The sequence below is a fragment of the Vigna umbellata genome, chromosome 10 (assembly GCF_029865625.1).
Source record: "Vigna umbellata cultivar VRB3 chromosome 10, Vumbellata_1.0, whole genome shotgun sequence".
NCBI classification, from domain to species: Eukaryota; Viridiplantae; Streptophyta; class Magnoliopsida; order Fabales; family Fabaceae; genus Vigna; species Vigna umbellata.
The window spans coordinates 3,765,622-3,788,390 of NC_142174.1; the positions used below are offsets into that span (position 1 = coordinate 3,765,622).

Sequence of the window (22,769 nt, forward strand, 5' to 3'; positions counted from 1 at the left end):
TTCTTTAGATTTCTTTTTCAGCTTCAAGGTTGGACAGTCAATTTTGATGTGGCCCTCCTTTCCACACTCATAACAGGTGAGAGGTGCAACCTTTCCTCTCCTTTTTCCTCCTCTTGAGTTTCCTGCAAAATTAGATGCAACATTTCTGGATTTCATGAATTTAGTAAACTTATTTACCATCATGTTCAACACTTCCTTTTCTGGTACATCTGCATCAGAATCAACATCAGACTCATTGCTCCTTAAGGCTTTCTTGCTGGACACTTTAAGAGCTATGGAATGTTTTTTGTTCAGATTCCGCTTCCTCTCTCAGTCTTCCCAGCTCCAACTCATGCTCCCTAAGCTTACCAAAGAGTGCAACGATATTCGTTATAGTAAGATCTCTTGATTCTGATATAGTTGTTACCTTAGGTTCCCAACTTTTGTTTATGCTCTTCAAGATCTTTATGTTAATGTCATCCTTCTTAAATGCTTTACCAAGTGCAATCAAATGATTTACAATGTGAGTGAACCTGTTTTGTACCTCATAGATATTCTCTTTAGGCTTCATCTGGAATATTTCACACTCATGAATTAGAGAATTCTTTCTAACCCTCTTTACCTCATCGGTTCCTTCGTGAGTCACCTAAAAAACTTCCCACATTTCTTTTGCACTCTTGCATGTTGATACCCTAAAAAACTCGTCAATAGTAAGTGCAGAGGAAATAATATTTCTAGCCTTGATATCATATTGTGCATGTTTATTTTCATCTTGATTCCATTCAGAAAAAATTTTCAAAACAATTTTTCCATCAACAATTTTAGTAGGCTCAAAAGGACCATTAATTACAGCATTCCAAATCCCCTTATCAACTAATTCTAAGAAAATTCTCATTCTAATTTTCCAAAAGGGATAATTTTCTCGTGCAAATAGAGGGAGTCTATTTGTAGAAGCACCTTCTCCAAAGGTCTAAGAAACTCAGCATCAATTAATCGATTTCACTAAAAGAGTAATAGATTATTTTTCAAATAATTTTTGAAAAACTAGCTCTGGTGTCAATTCTAAGAGTTATGGCTTGTTTTTCTTTCCAAAAGGGGGGGGGGTTTGGTAATCAACAAAAACGTTTTCTTTTTAATCTTTTTGGAAACTTCAGATGATCTTTAAAGCTCAAAAGACAATTAAAAAAATAATGCAGTAGAGTGATTAAGGATAGAAAACAAACACAGTCTTTTTATCCTGGTTCGACCTCAATGCCTACATCTAGTCTCTTTCAATCAACTTTAGATTGAAAGACTTTCCACTATAAAGATTTGAGTTTTTACACCAAGTACCAAGAACACCAAGTTATTCTTCCTGGTAACACGCATAAGGAAACAAAAATCTTCTAGATTGCAAAACAAATTTTGATAAGTAAAGAATACACCTGAATTGTGCAGAAGTGATCAACCAATAAGCTTTCAATGTTAGCCTTAGCTTGAAAATATGATCATTATTATAGTTAGACTTAGCTTGAAAACAGTTTTCAAATAATACCAAACTTAATTGATTACGTAAACAATGTAATCTGTTAAGTCCTTCACTTAGACAATTTTGAAAAAATTTTCTATGAAAACACATCACTGCACATTTAAAATAGGTGTTTGCAAAGACACAAGTTTTAATCGATTTTACACATAATGTAATCGATTTGAAACTTGTGCAGTTTGCCACAGATTTAAGCATAAGCTATCTGATGAACTTAATTTATTACTAAACCAGTGTAATCTATTACTTCATACATATTTGCTTTGTGAAAGTGGTTTTAACATATGAACACATGAGAATGCAAACAACAAAAGTAAACACATTTATGATCATAGTGAGTATGCATAACAATCAGTTTAGCAACATATGTATACAACATAAGGACACATTTTTGCTTTTGTCATGGTAACATATATGAGTTGTCATCATCAAAAACCAACCAAATGGGAACTGGGTTTAGTATTCACATTGTTCCCCCTATCAACAATTCCAATTATTTTCCCGTTTTAATGTTATTTAATTAAACTTCAAAACATGAGAGCGTTTAGGTGCATAGACAATTTTGTCTTAACATAATTCCATTATTGTATCATGAAGGGATACATGTTAGATGTTGCAAATGTAATCACATAGAAGATTTTTAAGGTTGAAATTTCAAAGAAATTTGTTAGGGGTACTGCAAAACCCCTTAGCTTCCGAAGCCATAATCACTGGCCTATGAAAAATTCAAGGTGTGGTGATTTCATGACAGCCTAGGAGGAGGTTATGGCTACCCATCACAAATGCAATATATCAGAATTCATTGTTTCAACCTATTGGACAATGAATAAGAGGCAACAACAACATGAATAACTACAACATCTTCAACCTATGATACCTCGCTCAAGCCACAGGAGAAGCCGAGCAAAGTATCCATAACAACCACAACAACCAATAGCAGCAACACCTAACCCTGCCTTTATCCCATTTCAGCAACAACAAGAAGCCATGCACTCTATCGTCATCTGAATTTCTTATATGCAACAACAATTAGCTGTCAAGCACAAGGCTCAAATAGTCGTTCATCAAATTTTATTTGATCTTGTGAACTAAATTTACCAAAGTAGACCTATCTTTTGTATCACCCTTAAACAATTCAAAGAATTTGTAGCATGGCCTAGGGACAACCCATTCTTTTAGGGGGATTTTAGTGGAGCAGCAACTCATCAAGAATTTCCAAAAGTTGCATTTGTTAAACCAAAGCCATAATAGCTTAAGCCATGTCATGAGCCCGAAACTGAGATAGAAAATGTTTCTACAAAGGCAGATACAATGATGGAAGATGTTGAAGAAGAGGAGGAAGGTGATGAAAAGATAGAGGAGGAAGAATTTTTCAACATGAATTCCCCCACCAGGTCAGAATTCTGATAAACCTTATCAATGACCAAGTTTTTTGTTTTAATTTTCAGCAAATTTATATTTTAAGCACTTTTAATTTATTGTAACTATTTTAAATTTTATGAATGACGTTTGTTTTACAATCAATATTAGACTCGAGTGAGATAGCTTAGATTAGGTTGAACATAAGTTTTGGATACTTGTCATTCTAGGAATCCCTTTCAGAACAAAGTTGGACATAGACTGAATCAGTGAAGCCTACTCCAGCATTACAAATTCGAAAAACAAAGAAAAACTTTGAATGAGCTTAAAATGAGACATAGTGAAAAATAAGTATTAGCTTAGAGTTTTTGCATGATAAGAGTGAGAAATCAATCTTCAATTGACAGTGTGAAGACTACGTCAAATTGATACACACAAAAATCATGATTTTTAGTAAGATCCCTACTAGATCTTGTGCAATATCTTAGAGGAAACTAAAACATATAGGATATGTAAAGGATCAAGGATATTTTTTGTGAGAATTCTGAAAACCAGATCCAAATGGCTAACTTATGATATTCATTGAATTATCTTTCTTGTACCAAAGCCTTAAAACACACCCTTACCCCCAAAATAGTTTGTACCCACCTTTTTCAGTAGAAAAAGACAAGGAGTTTGGTATTATGTGGTTCATTGGCATAAAAGGGAGGCTGAACAAAGTCCACGAAATGGAAAAATACAAAAAAGGCCTGGAAATAAGAAAATTAAGAAAGGAAAATTGACTTGAATGAAGCACCAAGCAAAAAGCACAAAAGATAAAAAAGAATTGGTTTGTGAAAAATAACAAAGCAATAGACTTAGGAACTAAAGGAATGAATTGTTAAGCCTCAAAGAGAGCTGAAAAAGAAGTTAATAGACTCATTATACACACTGATTGCTTATCTTTTTTAGTTTTATTTATCATTGAAAAACCAATAACTTCTTTGTAGCCTACCCACGTAACAAACCCATGAAAGTCCTCAGATATCCATGTCAAATGTGTGAAGGGAGTACTTAAAAGATGGGGTACAAGGTCTGGGAAGAGCACATAACAACTATGATGATTGAAACACCATATCTGAGAGGTTTTCTTTTGCAGAAACACAAATCACGTTTGAAATTATACAATTTCTCAAAGGCTACAAAAACCTACATTATGATATTTGAAAAAGAATGGAAAATTCATATTTTTCTTATTTGCATTGTCTAATGAGAAAGTAACCGCTATACTTAGTCCAAGAACCATCCTTTGATTGTATATACACCTATTAATTTAGTTTTAGACTTGTTTGAGGGCAAACAAGGTTAAAGTTAGGGGTGTTGTTAAGTTCCAAATATGAATTAATTTTAATGTCTTTGTTTTCGCAAACATGATTAAAAAGGATATATCATTTCTACTAATTTGAATGGATTATATAGTACACACTATTCAAAATTAGACTTTTTTTATGAGTAATACTATTATTCAACAAATTTGATTGACTGATACGGGTTGATTTTCTATTACGATATATTGAGGAAGCAATAGTCAGTCCGATAGCTGCTTCAGCGACTGTAACAACTATAACAAAAATTGAAAAAATATTTCCTTTTAATTGCCGCCTATCAAAAAAATCAGAAAAGGTTACGAGATTTATATTAGCTGCATTTTATCTTGTTATGATTTTGTGTAATATTCATGTTAATCACCCCAATTTTTCCTGTTTTACATGTTTAGAAGAAATTCTAGAGTCAAAGTTGAAATTTTAAGAAAAATCGAGAAATTTTAAGCACTTTACAACAAATTAGAGTAGCACACCTACAATGCTAAAATCGAGGGCTTGAGCCACACGAAAAAAACCTATCATAGATGGTTTCCTTAAGCCCTGACCTGAGGCTCAAACCATGGAGAATACTTCACATAGAAGCAATCTCAAGAGGCTTTAGCCCAGAACTACGCAACTTAAGCCATAAAGGAAACCCACATAGGGAGGCAACCTCACGGCTGGTGCCATGGATGCCACCATTGTAGCCATACTCTCTAAGTCTATAAAAATGGAATTTTTGCTCTATTTTGTGAGACTTTTTGAAGACCTTTTTTAGGGCTTTCTAGACATAATTTTAGGGCTTCTCAGAGATATTTTGAGAGGGACTTTAGATTGAATCCTCACTCACTTCCTTTGTACTAAATAACACATCTTTAGAAGACTAGGAGATGAAGTTTCTTCCACGTTCTAATTTCTTTCAATCATTTATGAAAAGCTAAATCTCCTAGGTGTTGGAGTGAGATGTAACTACTTTGAACTCTCTTGTATTTGATACTATCTTTATTTGTGTATGTTTACTTTTGATTCAAAGTTTGTTGATTGATTTATGCTTAACGTTCGATAAACTAATCATTAGTCTTACTTCACTAGTTTAAGATTCAGTGGGAACTAGTCTTAAGTTGTTGTCCAATAAATTTTCTTGTTTGCTTATAGATGCTAGAAATAAATCTAGGGTTGCAATTAGACATAGAGTCTTGATCTTAATGGAAGTGATCCATAGAAGCAGTCATTGAGGAATCATACTGAAGGGTGGTGATTTTAGGCTCTAGGTGCCAAGAATAGACCTAAAGTTACACCTAAGACAACTCTCAAGACTTGATAATTAGCAACACCATTTAATAATAAATATGATACAAGAGAGGGAAAAATGGTTAAGTCGAACTCCAACATAGTTTTATCATCTAAAAATAACTCACTTAGCATCCAAATTGTTTCCAACGCATTTCACACTTACTTCACGAATCAAATTAGTTTTCTAGACACCAAAATCATTGTTACTTTACATTAAACGATCAAACTAGTTAAAACATAGTATTTTCTACCAAATACTTATGGATACAACACTTGTTATACTACTAACTACCTAGTATACTTGTTGGATACTTGAGTTGCACTATAGACCCAAATCTTCACCTTACATAGATGACTCTAGCTCTTCTTGAATTTGCTTGGCCATGCTTCTTTTGATTAAAGCCTTGGCTATAGGTTTTCCATCACTCCCTTAGGTGACCTAATAATATGTCTCAAAGTGACAATTATATAAAATTGAACAATCATGTAGATCTCTTTGAACTTCAAACGATACTCCAAGTGTTGAGGCATGAATGTCAACAATGCTACAATATTGTTAAACAATGCAATAGTCATGCTTAAGACAAACTCGTTTCTTTTCACTTTGTACATCCTAGCATTACTAAGAAGACAAGGTTCTTCCTCAAGTTGGATAGACAACACACTTACTATCTTTATTTATGTGCAAGGGTGATGACTCTATCTTCATGCTTGTTTGTGGATGATGGAAGATGAATGAAGATTTGTGAAAGCTAGGATTGAATTTTGGTTCGATGAAATAAAAGTGGAATGGTGAGGATTTCGCTCTAGAAAGGTTAGGTTAACTCAAAAGGAACGAGACTAGATGAAGCCTTGAATAGGAGATCCTATTTTAGATAACTCAGAAAGGAGTCTAGAGATATCTCACGGAGTTTGATAAATATTTATGAGTGAGTTTTACATTGGGTAGAGACCTCTTTTTAAAATAGAAGAGGTATGAAAATTTCCCCATGTGCTCCAAAAATCATACCTAGATCAGTGGATCAAGTGCTAAGTGGCACTTATGCTTTCCACATTCCACCATGTGCAAAATAACTTGCATGTGGGCCCTCTCTACACTTGAGTGACTAGCCTAGGATTTCTTTCAAGCCTAGTCATCCCAACTGGAACCCTAGGTAGGTTGCTCTAACCTAGACAAGCCCTACTTTATTTTGGCCCAAATACAAGCCCGAAACTCCTATATATATTAAATTACTTGGCTCAATTACAAGCCTCAAGTGTTTGATGGGCCATTATTTTCCCTATTTTCTTAACTTTTTGTACCGATCTTATTGTTCATATGTTTCTAATTGTCTATTGTTAATGTATTTTTATTAGTTGGGCTTTATTGGGCCAATAATTCGGATTTAAATTAATTTGAATTTACTTGGCCTATTTTTTGCTTATTTATTATTTTCAAGATTAATGTGAAATTGGGCTTGGACAATTTCTTGGGCTGAAGAAGTTTTGTCATATCAACATTAAAGTTGGGACCACCTTTCCACGTTAGTTGCCATGTTGGACTTGTTAAGGTTTTTCTAATTTGTTTTCTTGTAACCAGACTTAGGCCAATTAGGGGTTTTAGTAGACCTTTCGATTTGACCCTATTTGTATGGTTTGGCCCTAACTCACATGAGTTGGGACTAGAAAAATTCATAGGTCCAAAAAACTCCTCATTGAAAAAGCCCACAGAGCCAAAATATTCACAAAAGCCATGTGGTTTAGGGTTAGTCCCTGGGCCCCTTTTTTAGAAAAAAGAATTCATTTTGAATACAAGCAAAATGCAATTAACTTCGAATATGTCACAAATCTAAGTACTTTTAATTTTTGAAAGAACTATACACAAACATTTTAATTAGACTAATATAGAGTTTGTAAGAAATTTTAATAAACTTGGTTGCTTACTTATATAAGAAAATTACTCAACAACATAAGATATTGAAATTCTTAACAAACTAAATATATTTAATTTTTCTTGACTGGCTAAACATATTTTTAAAGTATATAAGATAGTTATTTGATTTTGTTGTGTGAAAAATTCATCTAGATCGGAATCAAAACTAAATAAGACATCAATTTAAAAATTTAAAATACTGAATATATAAATAATAAATTTATGGATTTTTTTTATTATATGTTGCTTATATTTTCTTTTAATGTATGACTTAAATTTATACTTAAATTCTACCAATTATTCATTTCTCTTTAATAATATATATATATATATATATATATATATATATATATATATATATAATATTTAATAATTATAAAAAAATTTAGAGTAAATTTTATTAAAATTAATCAAATATCTTCGCATTTTGGTTAAACTCCATATTTCTTTTATGATATTTGAGACTATATCACAATGTACTGTGTATTGTTTTATTAAATACTATAAGTTTCCTTCTTTAAGAAATTGATAAAATTAAGAAATAAATTATGGTCAATAATTGTATTAAACATATTGATTTAAATATAATAAAATTACAACATATTATATTATTTATTAAAATATATAATTTTATATTTTTACATAAATGATATTGTTTCTAAGAGTAAATTAAAGTATTGTAGCAGAGCTAAAACCACCTTAACACTAACCCTAACGCACTTGAGAGGGGTTCTTTGGGGCTGGGGCTTTTTTCTTGGCCCCCACTTGAGGGGGCCTACTAAAATGGGTGTTTTCAATGGTGGGTTAGGGTTGACCCATGGGCCATAGGTTAAGTTGACACCTATAGTTTTCAGATTCTTTAGTGATGTGATCACATATGGGATTTTGAGGGACTACACGCTTAAGATTTTTAAATCATTATTTGCACAAAGATTTTAGTTTTTCATATTCTGGAACAACACACATTATTAAGGTTTTTCATTTTCTATTTTACTTCACTTGTTCACTAGGTTTTAAGTCCATTACTTCCCTAATTCACTTTTTCCTTTCACTTTATGTGCAATAATTTTCTTTGTTGTTTCTGTTTGCTCTTCGTTATAAAATCTTTGTGCTGCCTCGGCATGTTTAATATCAAGTGATATCTTTATTTTTTATCACCAAACTCGTGGTTAATGGGTTTGGGTTGTTGGTTATTTAGATTAATTAATGCATACTTCACTTAATTGTGTGATGAAAGTCATTTAATCTTCACTTAATTAGTTAATTTCGAGTGGAATGAGAGTTAACCCTAACAGACAAATAAATTTTGTAACCTGGTATAACTTACATTTGAAATAGGGAATAAGTTTTTCTTAATAATTGTTGCATTAGTTAATCCTCTTAATTGCGCTTTTGAAATCTGTCAGAACCACACCCCCCGACCCCCCTTTCCCCCTTGAAATAACTGGAAAACACTAGATGGGGAATAGTATCGTTGAAAAATTTTCTATATTGTCAAATGCTTGATTTATAAAGTATTATTTAAACGGGAAAATCATAGCTAAAATGTTTTTAAGCACTTTGGAAAAGTTATTATAGTATTTTGAGAATGACAACTCTTAAAAAAGATAGCGTTTAGTGACAAGAGTTTTTATAAAAAATTGTGTTAACACATACTTCACTCAATTGTATGATGAAAGTCATTTAATCTTTACTTAATTAGTTAATTTTGAGTGGAATAAGAGGTAACCCTAACAGACAAATAAATTTCGTAACGTGGTATAATTTGCATTTGAAATAGGTAATAAGTTTTTCTTTAATCATTGTTGCATTAGTTAATATGCTTGATGAATCCACCAAAAACCAACCTTTCCTCAGCGCCCCCGACCCCAACCCCCTCATCCTTTCCCTTAAAATAACTAGAAAACACTATAACGGGTTGAATAGTGTCGTTGAAAACTTTTCTATAAAGAGGTCATTTTAACTTTGTTAAGAATTAATCAATTTACATAAATTGTCAAACACTTGATTTATAAAGTATTGTTTAAACAACAAGATCAGAGATAAAATGTTTTTAAGTGCTTTAGCAAAGCTACTGTAGCGTTTTCAGAATGATAACTCTTAATAATAAAGATAGTGTTTAGTGACAAAAGCTTTTATTAACAAATGTGTTAATAAGCAACTATAGAGTTTGTATGTAAATTGTTTTACAAAGCTGAAGTAGTAAACACAGTTATTTTATACTGATTCACTCAACTAAGCTACGTCCAATTCTCCTTTAAGACCTCTTATAAGGTTCCAATATAATCTTCAACAAGATTACAACTGAGTATTCACACCACTCCTGGTATCCTTAGTCAATCCCAGTAACCCTTCTTACTCTAACTAGAACCGAGTATCACCTACTCTTGGTTGTGTAGTATTCTTCACTACTCTTGGTATCCCTAGAAAATCTTGATATCTTCTTGATACGCTCTCTAGTTGAGTTTCAGCCACTTTTGGTTTCCACTAAACAATCCTTGTATTAACATGATACACTACCTAGCTAACGTTTAACTCCATCGAGTTAATTAGTAAGTGTTTGAATTCTTTTCAGAATGTGCAATCAATCATATTTCTTACAAGTGTTTAGATGATTACTCTCACAGAAAGGATGTGTTTACAATACAATTCAATCTAATAGACTTTGTATGATTTTCTCTCTACTTACAAATGTAAGGTTATAATTCTATGAAGCTTGAGAATATATTCTTTCACTAGCATGAGTTTTTCTTTTCAAATATTTTTTTCGTTGTTCACGTGTCTATTCTCTTGATCTTCTCTTCAATGATCTTCAATTTATAGGCTTCATGCGAAAATATTCGTTAGATAATGCTTGCTTTTGATCTTCGAATCTTCCTAGCCTTTTCATAGGTAGCAGTCGTAGGTTGAAGTCAACTTGTCAAAGTAGACACTTTTTTAGTACTTTATAAAAAGTAGGTTGTATGAACTTTCAGCACGACTTTTTATGTAGAGAATATTCTGTGAACGTCTTCTTTGTCTCTAACATCCACTTCTGACTTGTATATTATAGAGCAGGTGGATACTTGACATAGGCAATTGTGCCTTCACTAAAGCTTTTTCTTTAGACTTTCAAATTTCATAACGCTTTTTCATAAAATGCTTGTCTTTCAATGATATTATTTTTCACAAAGATAACACTTTGTCAAATGCTCATTTCTTTTATTATTGTTTGTTAAACTTCAAAACATCTGAGGGCGTTACACTTTCTAGTCTTATAGACGATCTTGTCTTAACAATCTCTTCTTTTTTATGCTTAACAAATACACAACTAAATTATATGGTTTTCAATTAGCGTAGAAGTAAAAATCTTTTGAAAGCTTTTAGTGTGATTTTTAGATATCGTTTGAACACTATATTAGTTTTTATTCATTATTATCAGAGTTTTATATGCATGAGAGTTAGTTTGAACAATTAATCAAAGCATATATAAATAAAACATATAAAATCAGATATTCAAGCACATTAAGCATATAAGAATACATTAACATGAATATGTACAATGCTATGCATGAGAACTTTTAAAGACCTAACTATTCCCCCTGATTCTATGTTATCCTATTCTAACCTTACGTCTAGTGTACTCTCCTTGAGTACATCCTCCTAGGAATGTTGACTTCTACCTTTTCTCCCCTTTATTTGATAAACATCAAAGAGGTGAAAAGAGAGAGAGAGAGCATCATCGCCCGGAGGACGTGAAGACGATAGTGAAGGGAAGATATCATCACTTAGGCTAACAGATCATATTAAAACATGGTGACGATAGGGTTGGAGAAGGAAAAGGTTGAGGAAAGAGAACGATTAGAAGAGAAAAGGTGGACATGGAAATGGAAGTGTTAAGGGATAAAGGAGGAATTCGAGGAAGGATTTAGGTGAAAATAGTAGGTGAGATCAAGGGAAAAAGGAAGGAAATAGGGGTGAGGTAAGGAAAGGTTTGACGTTGAAGGATGGTCGTTAGATTGGAGAACCACTTGTATAACGCAGGCAAGTTTTGAATATGCAGATAAGGAGGAAGGTTTTGTTGGCATATGCATCTTTATCCAGAAATAGGATGAGATGATGATGTTCATCTAGAGGTTCAAGATGTGGTTTCATTTGTTTGGATAGTTGAGAACTTGGAGAGTCAATGTGTATTGAAGACACCATTTAGAAGAGGAGAAGATTAAGAGTGTAAGAGAGGAAGGGGATTAAGTCGATTTAAATAGGGAAAAGTATTGGTCATAGTCAGTGCTCATTAGTCATATCTATTTTCTTGAGAACCGAGATATTCTAGGAAGCTTTAAGGAAACATTCCAGAAAGTATTCCTATCTCTTAACATCTTTGTGATCCATGTGAAAAGATTTTGAATAAATATAATAAAAGAAAACTAGACAAAGAAGTGCAGTACGTTCATGCATTTCATGTTCTTACGTTTAGAGAGCGTTTAGGCATGATTTGTAGTAAAAACGTTTAGCATGAGTTTGTGCTTTTACATGTAAAATACATGTAATATACATGTAATATATATATATATATATATATATATATATATATATATATACACACACACACACACGGTCTTTAACATTACTTGTCTCTAGACACACTTTTTATTACACATAGTTTTTACCGTTTATAACATCAAACACATCATTTTTAATTTGCTTGCATTTATAAAAGGTGTTTTAGTATTCATTTCTCTTAGACGCTTTACTCACTAAATGATATTTCGTTAAGTATTCTCTTAACATTATCTTATTTATTTTGTTTATCTTTATCTTCTTGTATTATTTTTATTGTATTTGACTAACCCTTTTAGTGTATAGATTTTATACAAAATAATTTGTAAGAAATCAATTCTGTGTTTGTTGGGATACGACTTATGATTGTCTTTACCTTTTTTATTTTATTGGCTATTATCTTAGTAATATAGAAGTTTCTATAGTTTAATAATATTAATTTGATCGCGTCAATGACAACATTATCGGTTGACTATATCTAAGTACTTGAGAAAAGTCCATTTATGAGGAGCCTTAGAGGTAGAACAGGTACGGAGTTGTAAATGCTCGTGGGTGGGAGGAATCACATTATTTATTTGGTGTCTCCGATTGTAGAATTAGGTCAAAACACAATAAGGATAGTTGAGTTTTGTCTTAAGAACTTTTGGAAATTGTTTCAAAATCTTTGTCTAATATCTACTAATATACAAAGTTTGAAGCAAGACAAATCCACTATCAAATATTCTCTTGCATTCGGTGAAGATTCATCGTACACAACTTCAAATTGGTTTATGTACGATCTTAAAAGATTTTTTAAAGACGTCTTCATATATCTCTCCATCTTAAACCAGATACAAATAAATAACATGCAATAGAAAACTATTAGAGATAGGAAAAGTTAGTCTTAAAGTTTTTATATCAGTACATTTGAAAACACCATACTACATCAACTTCTCAATCAACACAATTGGGTTCCACTAAGCAGACTAATGCTACAAAAATACTAGCAAGTATTATTATAATCTTGGCCACTCAAAGCTAAAACAACCTAAGCATTATTTGGACAAGAACCATTCTTCACTAAAAACCTAAGTATTTTTCAAATCACAATCACTCTGTACTAAAACCCAATTATTATTTTGATAGTAGCCACTTCTGACTAAAACCACGGGTATTGTTTGGAATTTAGTTATTGTAGGCTATAACACTAAGTATTATTTTGAATGTAGTCGCTAATGGTTAAAAACCAATTATTGTTTGCAATGCAACCACTATTGGCTAAAGCCTCAAGTATTGTTTGGAACACAACGACTCTTGTAAAGATATGTTTGAACAACAACCTTTCTTGGCTAAAACACTCAAAAGATCACAAAGGTTTCTAATTAAAAGAGATGTTGCATCCTAAAATGGATATACAAGATAAGATTCACTCTTTTAGGTTGTTGATGAACACAAATAGTGTTCTTTTGAAAACTTTAGGGTACAAAAAAGATTTTTGCTTAGAGCTTAGATAACACACATATCATTGTTATTCTTAACTTTTCCTAAATCTTTAAATCTTCAAAAAAATATAGGCATAAAGAAAGTAGTTGTTGTAAATCATTTATGCACGTTGAAAGGCTTCTTCTTATTGAGCTTATGTTTGTTCATTTATGAACATGGAGTTCTTCTTCTTGAGATTATGTTTGTTCATTTATGAACATGGAGATTAATTAAATGCTTTGCTAGAAACATTAAATGTTCTACATGCATCATTCAAATGCGTATCTCTCATGTTTACCCAAGCTAAATTAAAGCATAGGATGGTGTGAGGATGGTTGTTGGCCTAGAACCACTCTAGCATGTCCTTCAAAAGATCATTGATGTAGACATGAGTTTTACTAAATCTTCGTTGTAGACGTGGAATGAATACATTCTTTGCAATATAGTAAAATATGAATATAAAGATACTTTGGATTGTACAATATTAACTCGATTATGGTATCATCAATTGATGGAGACTTTGCTTATCAAACGAAGCAAAAGACATAATATGAATTTGCATATTCGAGATGAACCTTCCATAATTGCAACCATGATGTCTTATCTTCAAATAAACATTTTTTTAATGTTGTCAACAAAGAAAAGAAATTTGAACCTATTTTTGTTTATGCTCTTATGCAAAGGTTTTTAATTCTCTACATACTTTGTTATATAAAAATGGCTACATTAATATATCAATATAAATAACATAAGCATTACTTATGTTATGCATACCCTTTTTTATGGTGCTAACAAAGGAAATAAATTTGAACTTGTTTTTATTTATGCTCTTATGCAAATATGCATACGTTATTATGTAAATATTGTTACATTAACATATCAACATAAATAACATAAGCATTACTTATGTTATGCATCTCACATATATATATATATATATATATATATATATATATATATATATATATATAAAAGAGATGGATGAACCTTCCACAATTACAACCATGATGTCTTATTATTCAAAAAAACCCTTTTCGATGTTGTCAATAAAGGAAAGAAATTTGAACTTTTTATTTATGCTCTTATGCAAAGGATTTTAATTTATACATACTTTTTTATATAAAATTTTTACATTAACATATCAACACAAATAACAAAAGCATTAATCATATTATATATATATATATATATATATATATATATATATATTATGAGATGTCACAAGTTTTGTTAAGTTTTTGTCATCAGAAACAAGATTCTAAGACTTTTAGTGTTTAATCCTTATATATCTTTCCAAGAAAAAATTTGATGATATTAAATATTTAATGTTATGCTAGAAAAATACATACTTATACTACGTGAACCTTCTAATATGAGTTTTATACTAGCCATAATGCATTGGATTGTCTAATCGAACTCATAAATCTTAGATGGTCTATCAAAATGAGCTTAATAACTATAAATTCAATTACATATAATACAAACCATATTAAAAAACATTTTACAAATCAAATAAAATCAAAGAAGTCATAAGTACTTTTTAAACACATTGGTTAATCAAAATGTTTTTTTAGAAATAAAAGATGCTACAAACATCCCTATAAGATATAAAAAAGGAAACAAAAGAAACACACTAGGAATAATTTAATTATCTTGATTGTATATTTTTTAATCTTTTCCTTTCTAGAAAAGAAGAATCCAAATTTTCCTTTATTAAACCTTGTAATCAACCATACAAAGCATGACTCAAGTAATTGATCGTATCTAATTAAAAAAAGAATTGAAGAAATACATTATTAGAGGAAGAATCATACTAAAGACTCTTTATAAAGAAAACAAAGTGAAGATGAAAGAACATCAATTGATTATATACCTTCTAATGTTCATAAGTTGGCTTAAGTTTTCTTTGTGAATAAGTCATAGCCTTTGTAATCCTTCAATGTGTGAAGTTAACCTAGTAAGCTTAAATAGTCTACTCTTTGAGAGTTGTTACTTTCTTGTTTTGAGATCTTAATCTTAGGAGGAGAATAAGATAGGATAGTTAGGAGTGATTTGTATACTTATGTTAACCATAAATAGTTTATGTACTTGTTTGTAGTCATTGAACTGATTAATGGAACCTCTTAAGAAGTTACCTTAAGAAAGAACTAGACGTAACTTATGAGTTTAGATGAATTAGTATAAATTTGTTTTATGTTATTGGTTCTATTTGTCTACAAAATGGTAGTATGTTCTCACATAGTCTAGGGCTTTATTCAACCCATTTTCTAGACTTAGCTATTCCAACAATAATATTTTTCATAGAATGGAAAAATTGTTAAGGCAAAGATGATCTAATCTCACAGAGGTCTAGAAGTACTACACAACCCTTGATTAAGAATTTTGATGAGAATAAACATAAATAAATGAAATGATTACTTCTTATTATAATACCTCATTAAACATTTTCATATATTCATACTCACATCTTTTAATAAAATTAATAGGTCATTGTGTTTAAAATTCAACCTTCTTTACTTGAATAAGATTAGATTATCAAATATTCATAACATAGTTAATAAATGAAATGTTTCAATGAGACTAATATGATTTCTACTGGAAAGTTACTTTAATGATAATCACATTACATGATTTAACTAATAATTTTAAACAACATAAGAAATGAACCCTTTATTAATTAAATTAGTTATATTTGAATAAATATTTGCAATTATTCTATTTTTGCCATGTATAAAAATGTTGAATCTAAAACAAGAAATTAATTCTTATCAATTGATACTAAAATGAAAAAAAACACATATAATTTATGATATTGTATTATGCTTTGTTTCTATCGAGAAAATATAGTTAATAATAATTATAGTTTCTAGTATTAAAGGGAGATTAAGTGAGAATAACAAGAGATAAATTGTGTATTTGTGATATATAGTTAAGATAGTTAGAAATACCTGGGCACTTGCTTTGTATTAAGTTTTTTTTATTAGTTTAACCTTTGAAGAGTTTATTTAAATGAGTACCAAAAATAGTTTAAATGTTTAAGGTGAACCAATATAATTCTCTATGATATTCTTATATTTAGATTACTTCATTAAATGACTTGCTCTAACTAAGTATTTTCTCAAAAACAAAAAGAAAAATCTTATACTCTATATAATCTTCTTATAAAGTTTGTATGTACTTTTATTTCATAGTAAATCTTCCACTTCTTTAAATACTTTGATTTCTTAAAAATTATAATGTATGACTTAATTCACAAGTTTAAAAGTCGACTTAATTGAAAATTCAAATTAAACAAATCCAACATAATATAATCTAGAGCAATTTATGCTATAATATTTTATTTTAAATTGTATCTCTTTAATGAATTTAAACTTATAAGAACAAACCTATTTTAACATATTACCTTTTATACAATATTATTTAATTTTGTTGTGATGTTCTAAAATTAACAAGTATCATTAAATATAAAACTTACAAATGTAAAACATAATTTAATTACGTAGATTTTTTTTTCAATCTATATATACCAATTGACGAAATATCATTCTAATTCAACCCAACCGTTTTAACACATTTTTCCTACAAGTGAAGCACATCTATTGAATGCTAAGAATACTATGTAGTAAGATTTGTTTCCAAAAGTCCACCATTAAACAAGAAAATTATGGTTTTTCCATAAATGTGACATGTCACAAGATGAATGGAGTGGATTAGGAAATTACTTAGCGCAGATCTCAGGACAAGAAAAATTTACGAAGCAGTCAAATGTAATGAACCGACCAAGAATCGTCGCATTACATTCCCAAAAAGCCACAGTAATAAAATCGCAGGCGAAGCGTCACAGTCACTCCCTTCCCTCACAGAAAAAAAGTGTCACCCCTCACCCAAACCCACACCTTAGGGTTCCTCAGTTCCTCTTCTTCTCCTTTTAACCAACAACAAGCCCTCTGAAAAAAAAAATTCCTCATTCCCCAAAACACCCTTCGCGCACCGCATGGCGAAAACGAGGCCAGGCAGAAAGGACTTGGACTCGTACACCATAAGAGGAACCAACAAGGTCGTCCGAGGTAACACACACAACCACCCTTTGCGTTTTCCTCGTTCAAAACGTTTCCTTTTCCTGTTTTCGGGCCTGCCCATGATGTTTTTTTGAGATGGGGTTGTCGTTGACAGCGTTTGGTTCTTTGGTGCTGCAGCCGGTGATTGCGTTCTGATGCGGCCATCGGACACGTCGAAGCCCCCTTACGTGGCGCGCGTGGAGAAGATCGAGCAGGACAACAGGAACAACGTGAAGGTTCGTGTGAGGTGGTACTACAGACCCGAAGAGTCCATTGGGGGTCGCAGACAGTTCCATGGTGCCAAAGAGCTTTTTCTCTCCGACCACTATGATGTGCAGAGTGCTCACACCATAGAAGGAAAATGCGTAGTACACTCTTTCAAGAACTACACCAAGCTGGAGAATGTGGGTGCTGAGGATTACTATTGTAGATTTGAGTACAAGGCTGCCACTGGGGCTTTCACTCCTGACCGTGTTGCTGTGTGAGTTTCCTCTCATATATGTTTTTCTCTATAAATAATCCGATTTTTGTCCTATGAAAATTTAATGCAGAAACACATTTATGTACATTGTTTTGTTATAATTTTAAGTATCTACATTTTTCATTGTAAAGGATTTTTAGTCATTATAAAAGAATTAGTACAGTTTTTACTATTAACATTTTAACAGAAACACGAAATTTTTGTATGGGGTTTTAGTCTTTACAACAATTTAATACATTTTCGCATTTGTGTTTTGAGTGAACTCGAGATTTTAAATTTACATTTTGACAGACACCAGATTTTGGCATGTGGTTTTTAGTCTTTAAAGCAATTTAATACATTTTAATAGATATATTTTAAGTGAAAGTCGAGATTTTCGGTAAATGTAAGTAAAAACCTATTAAATTTTTCAGGTATTACTATTAAAATTTGGGTTATGTTGGGGTTATTGATTGTGTGGAAGGGGATTTTGGGTTTTAGAACTAAAGGTTTGTTTTTTTGGCTTGTGTTTTGAAGGTATTGCAAGTGTGAGATGCCATATAACCCGGATGACCTCATGGTACAATGTGAAGGGTGCAAGGATTGGTAAAATCAGTGTGTTTCTGCCTGACTTTCTTTACTAGTATTGTGCTTGGAATTTTGAATTTATTTTTTGGGTGTTTATTTTTGTATGTTGAATTTGAGCATTGGATGCTATTTACTGGGTTGAAGGAATTATCAGTTATGTGATCTCACCACCTGCAGAATGAGTGGCCTAAAGGGTGTTAGAAAGTTGTAAGTTCTATTGGAAGCTCATGTATGGTCCTAAAACTCTTGTATAGAACTGCATCTACCTGTGCAAGCCCTTTGCATGTTGGTCTTGAAAAAGCATTTTACTTGTGAAGTAAAAGTAAAACAAATCAAAGAAGAAACGGGTGAATATATAATGCGTTGTACATTCACTTGTGACATCTGAGCTTCACAGCTAAAAGTTCAGTGACGGATGGAATTTATGTCTGCCCGAAAGTGTCAATGTGCTTGTGGGGGGCTGTTGTTATAATGATTATGGGTTCTGTCGTTTCTTTTATTTCAATATATGCGTGACCAATAGAAATTTGATGATGCAGAGGCTTATTCCATCTGTTTATTGTTTCCATGCATGTTTTGAAAAGTATACTGGACATGTATTTTCATATAACGTTTATGAAATACGGGAGCTGCAAATTACTGCAGTCATCATCAACATAGAACTTTGTGGACATAACTTCTATGTGAATTGTAGAAGAGTTAAAATCTAATGAGTGTCCAAGACTCACATTCTTTACATGTTGAGTGTCTCTTTATGCTCTATAGAACACACATTTCAATCTTTGTAGGTTTTTTGTAGGTATCATCCTGCTTGTGTGGGCATGACCATCGAAGAAGCAAAGAAATTAGATCATTTTGTGTGTTCAGAATGTTCATCTGATGATGATATGAAGAAACCGCAAGCTACATTTTCTGCATCACCAGGAGCCGATGGCAAGGTGACTTCTTGTGTCCAACACCAAATAATTGTTACTTAATGTTCCCAGCATATGACTAATACATTAGTTTTCTATTATCTAGTTTCTGGCAAGGATATGGGGAGGGAAACGGGACACATTGCTGAAAAAGGAATAAATGATTTAATAAAAAAAAAATCTCTTTAAAATCTAACCCTTATACAGCTAGTTTCTAAAATGACCATAGATTGCAGCTGGTTTTTCACTAGTTAGTGTGGACGGAGACACATGAATAAGTACTGCACATGTGTAAGTTAACAGTATCATGTGCATTTCTCTCCTATTTTGATACCAAACTTTTCATAGTTCTGTCTTATTTGCTGTCCTTAATCTGAAACACTGTTTGCGTTGCTAATGTGGGTTGGCTAAATGTATACCTATGCTATTTTTAGTTGTTGTACTGTTGTCTGGCCGGTATGTATTCTTTTTATATTCATTGGTAATGTATTGAAGGCTGTAATTTTCTTTCTTTTGAGATATAGGCTTAGCAATGATGTTTAATTGATATCCTAATGACAATGTTACACTCACTTTGGTTAATCTGCTCGAAATTTTAACAATATTTAACATGAAAAACCAGCACCTTCCTTTTGTGAGGGGGTTATACATGTAGGCTATTTATTTTGTTCACTACTTGTCTTATATCAATTGCTATTGAATTTTTGGAGGGGTTAATGGTGCTGTGGCACAGTGAGGTTATTTATTTCTGATGAATGCAATTTCATCCTCGTGTCTGTTTTGTGGTAGGCTCAAGTTAATATGGGAGTATGATTGATTATATTCAGTAAGATATTTATTACCAGAATTTGGAAACTCTCATCAGATGCCCTTTTGTTTGAAAAAGTGTTTAAAAAAAAACAAACTTTCGAAACCAATAAGCAAAAGAGAAGTGCCCTTTTTGTAATTATGAGTAAAAATTGATTTTTTTTTTCTCAAACCAAATGGGGTCACAAAATAGTTGGTAGACAGTTGGTTCATTGTTGAGGCACAGTGACATTTTACTTTTTGGATTGTGGTTTTATATTATTGGATTTCAAATTTTGAATTTTGCAGGTGGAGCCCAAGCGGCGAAAGAGATGACCATAATGCAGTAGTAACCTTGTTTGGAGGCGTGAGTGACTCTTGCTGAATTTGGGTGGCACTCTATGGTAGCTTTTGTGTGTTGTACAGCTTCATCTAGAGGCTATGAACATTTCATTATGTATCTGACTTAGCTTATATTATGTATCTATTGGTCGTAGATTTTATAACTGTGACATTCCCTCAAGTGAATTCCGATCCAAGTGTTTATTATTCTTCAGATGATGACATCAAAACCTAAAATACTAAGCACAGAGAAGCGGTTAGTTTTAAATGTTGGTTCGTCTTTAGCACTTAGCTTTTTGTTCCTCCCTATTGCTCACCACCTTACAAATTTGAAAAATTCGCCAAATGATTTTTCTTATTTATTTATCTAGATGAACGCGATAACTGTAAGAGTGTGCAAATCCTACAAAAGGAGCGTATAGAATAAAGAATAAAAAAATATCTCTAACATTATGATGGTTGGATTTAAAAATAAAGAATAAAAAAGGGAGAAAAAAAAGACACAAGGATAAGCTTGCACACTTATTGCACGGCACAACTGTTGCACGACCTTCCTTGTCCATGCTTATCAATTACAAAAAGAAGCCGAAAGCAGTTACAGTTTTGTGTTTTGTTTTTGATTTTGCTTTTTGTTTTTATCTGTTATGGGCCTTTTACTGTCTTGCTTGTATTTGTATATGTTAACCTTCTGTTTTGTTACGTGAGTGATGAAAGAGTTTTCATATTTATATGTTCCGGTGTGTTTGAGAGCATCTTTTTTCGTTCTTTGCATCAATGTTTGGCATCTCTTATTCTCTATATTTACATCCGTCAATTTGGTTTCTCAAGTTTGGTTCTGACACGTGGATTAATGTCAGAAAATTCATAGAACCAAAAGCTTCTTATAAAAAAATTCATAAACTAAATTATCTACAAAAATCCTGTCGATTAGATCAATCCATAAACTCTTTTTTAGATTTTTTTATTTTAAATATAAAAGAATGTAATTAATTCAAATTTGTTACAAATTAGTGTTATAAATTTTGAAAATTATATTTGATAAAACAAAGTTACCTAGTTATCTTTTTTATTATATAAAATAAATATTTATTTTTCGTACCTAAAATTCTATAAATAACCTTATTTGAATATATAAACTATATATTAAATTTAAATTATGATATAATATTCTGTTTAGGTTAAAAAAAATCTTTATTAAAAAAACATATTTTAAATCAAGGGTATTTTAATAATTTTAAAATTTAATTTAAAATAAAAAATAAAAGGTAGTTATCTTAATTGTTTTTTAAAATAAAAAATAAAAAATAAAAAATAAAATAAAAGGTAGTTATTTATCATTTTATTAGTTGTTTTTTAAAATAAAAAATATGTTTTTGAGTTGCTTCAACATGAGATTGAGTTATCTACAAAATATTCAACAACTGTGATTGACAATGACTCTTAGTCGGTGCGACATCATACCAAACTTGATGGAGGTTGTTCTGTAACTTGGATAAAGGAAAAAAATTCAATTATTGTTCTTGTAAAGAATTTGAATTTTCTGGGATACTATGTAGACATATTATTCGAGTATTGTTGAAGAATGACTATTTTAGCATTCCAAAAGAATATCTTCCTTCTCGATGGAGAAAAGAAAGCTCATTGATCCCACGATCAAGACACATAATCAACTAATGATAACTCCTCTGTTGAGTTTTGATCACTTGTGCAATGTTTAGAAGTTGAATCTTTAAAGATCATAGATCGAGTTGAAGTAGATACTAAAGAGTTAAAGAAAGTCATTCACTATTTAAAAAGTATGCTTGAAGTTCAAGAAAAATCAATTGATCTAGAACACGGTGTTCTAAATGTTGATGAGTGTGATGCTGAAAATCTTATCACTTGTAAAACGAAAGACCAAGAGATCAAGGCCAAAAGGAGGAGTTGAAGCTGCAAAGAAGTCTCGTCGTTGTCATTATCCTAACTGTGGTGGAACCGATCATGACTCACAAAATTGTCCAATCAAAAGAAAGAAAACTCATTGTTAGCTTCTCAATCATCTCATAATAAATAATGCATAAATGAAATATGTATTTTTATCTTTTAATTTTATTTTACAATCATAGTGAACTAGCTTTTATTTTGTGTAATTTAGTCTTTTCCTTTAATAAGCTCTTTGTAACCTTAGTTAAATATAAATGAATAAGTTTTTCTATATGCTTGTTACTGGA

At 31.3% G+C, this 22,769-nt stretch overlaps 1 protein-coding gene across 3 annotated transcripts; it reads left to right on the top strand.

Annotated features, from left to right (window-relative positions):
* Window positions 1-17,324: 17,324 nt before the first annotated feature.
* Window positions 17,325-20,827, top strand: LOC124832488 (chromatin remodeling protein EBS). 3 transcript variants are annotated; one of them, XR_015782684.1, is made up of 5 exons: window positions 17,325-17,478; window positions 17,608-17,950; window positions 18,467-18,535; window positions 19,306-19,455; window positions 20,527-20,827. XR_015782684.1 is itself a non-coding variant. In XM_088100903.1 (5 exons), exons 1-5 carry the CDS (start codon window positions 17,406-17,408, stop codon window positions 20,551-20,553), a joined length of 651 nt encoding a protein of 216 aa, XP_087957029.1. In that variant the 5' UTR covers window positions 17,325-17,405; the 3' UTR covers window positions 20,554-20,773. The 3 variants fall into 3 exon arrangements, 2 of the variants coding, with proteins under 2 accessions (XP_087957029.1, XP_087957030.1); XM_088100903.1 differs by having other exon boundaries at window positions 19,317-19,455; window positions 20,527-20,773; XM_088100904.1 differs by having other exon boundaries at window positions 17,348-17,478; window positions 17,585-17,950; window positions 19,317-19,455; window positions 20,527-20,773.
* Window positions 20,828-22,769: the final 1,942 nt, after the last annotated feature.